The sequence below is a fragment of the Octopus bimaculoides genome, chromosome 29, assembly GCF_001194135.2.
Source record: "Octopus bimaculoides isolate UCB-OBI-ISO-001 chromosome 29, ASM119413v2, whole genome shotgun sequence".
NCBI lineage: Eukaryota > Metazoa > Mollusca > Cephalopoda > Octopoda > Octopodidae > Octopus > Octopus bimaculoides.
Window position 1 is genome coordinate 10476624 of NC_069009.1, and position 1164 is coordinate 10477787.

At 32.0% G+C, this 1164-nt stretch overlaps 1 protein-coding gene across 1 annotated transcript in view; it reads left to right on the forward strand.

The window, feature by feature from the left end:
- The window catches only part of LOC128251222 (reticulon-4 receptor-like 2), a 53042-nt gene that overhangs the window by 3330 nt on the left and 48548 nt on the right, over positions 1-1164 (forward strand). The window contains exon 3 of the mRNA XM_052977854.1: positions 586-657. Within this exon, the coding sequence (XP_052833814.1) occupies positions 586-657 (72 nt within the window). The remainder of the gene's footprint in view (positions 1-585; positions 658-1164) is intronic.

A 1164-nucleotide genomic window follows, 5' to 3' on the forward strand; every position in this document is an offset into this window, starting at 1 on the left:
CCCATCTTTTATACCAAGACATTATTATTATTATTATTGTTATTATTATTATTATTATTATTATTATTATTATTATTATTATTATTATTATTATTATTATTATTATTTATTTATTTATTTCTATTATTATTATTATTAATTTTGTTGTTCATCTTCTTTATCATTTTCTATATATTCTTCGTCTCTTCCTTCGGTTTCTAATTTATACTTCCTTTTTTCTCTCCGCCCCTCCTCCTCTTCTCTCTCCTCCTCCTCCACCACTAACTTCTCCTCCTCATCATCATAACATCTTCGTCATCAAAACTACAACCAAATATTTTTCTCCTCTGCTTCATTATCTTATTCATTACTACGACCATCACATCTTCCACCAGCATTATGCACCTCAACTTCCTCTGCATTATCATCGTAATCATCATCAGCAGCAACAACAGCATTATCAACATTATCATCACCATCATCATCGTTACCATCATCATCATGAAACTAATTATTAACCTTTTCTACTTTACATCATTTCTCACAAGTTATTCTTTAGCTAAAATGTTCTATACAATTCCTCATTATGTCTATTTTATGTTCCAGATCATTGAGTTCTAATAATATAACAGAAATCAAAGCAGACACCTTCCGAAATCTCTCCAGTTTAACATATCTGTAAGTTGAATCAGTGTTAATTTTTAGTATGTCATTGACAATATATTTCTACATATGTGGTGTATTCCAATACTTTATTATAAGCACATTCACCCGTCTTTCCAAAGATGTGTTATCATGTATATAAATCTGTGAGTGTGGGCTCATTTCCTATATATGGTACATATGACAGAGTGATACTTGCAGGGAACAATTTCGTGATTGCTTGTGTATTTCCAAAAGGTGTGGTATTGTATTGCGAACGTCTGTGAATATGAGTATGGGTATATTTATGAGTGTTCGGATTTATGAGTGTGTAGCAATTGAGGGGAAAACGTTAGTGGAATCTTGTTAAATCTCATATGTACGCCTTTATGTGTGTGGATTCTGAATGTGAGAATATCAAAAGGTATGTACATTCCGGCGTGTATATCATGTACAATGCTTACGTCTCCGTCGTCAGCACTGATAACAATCATCGAGTCTTCTTCTTCTTCTTCTTCTTCTTCTTCTTCTTCTTCTTCTTCT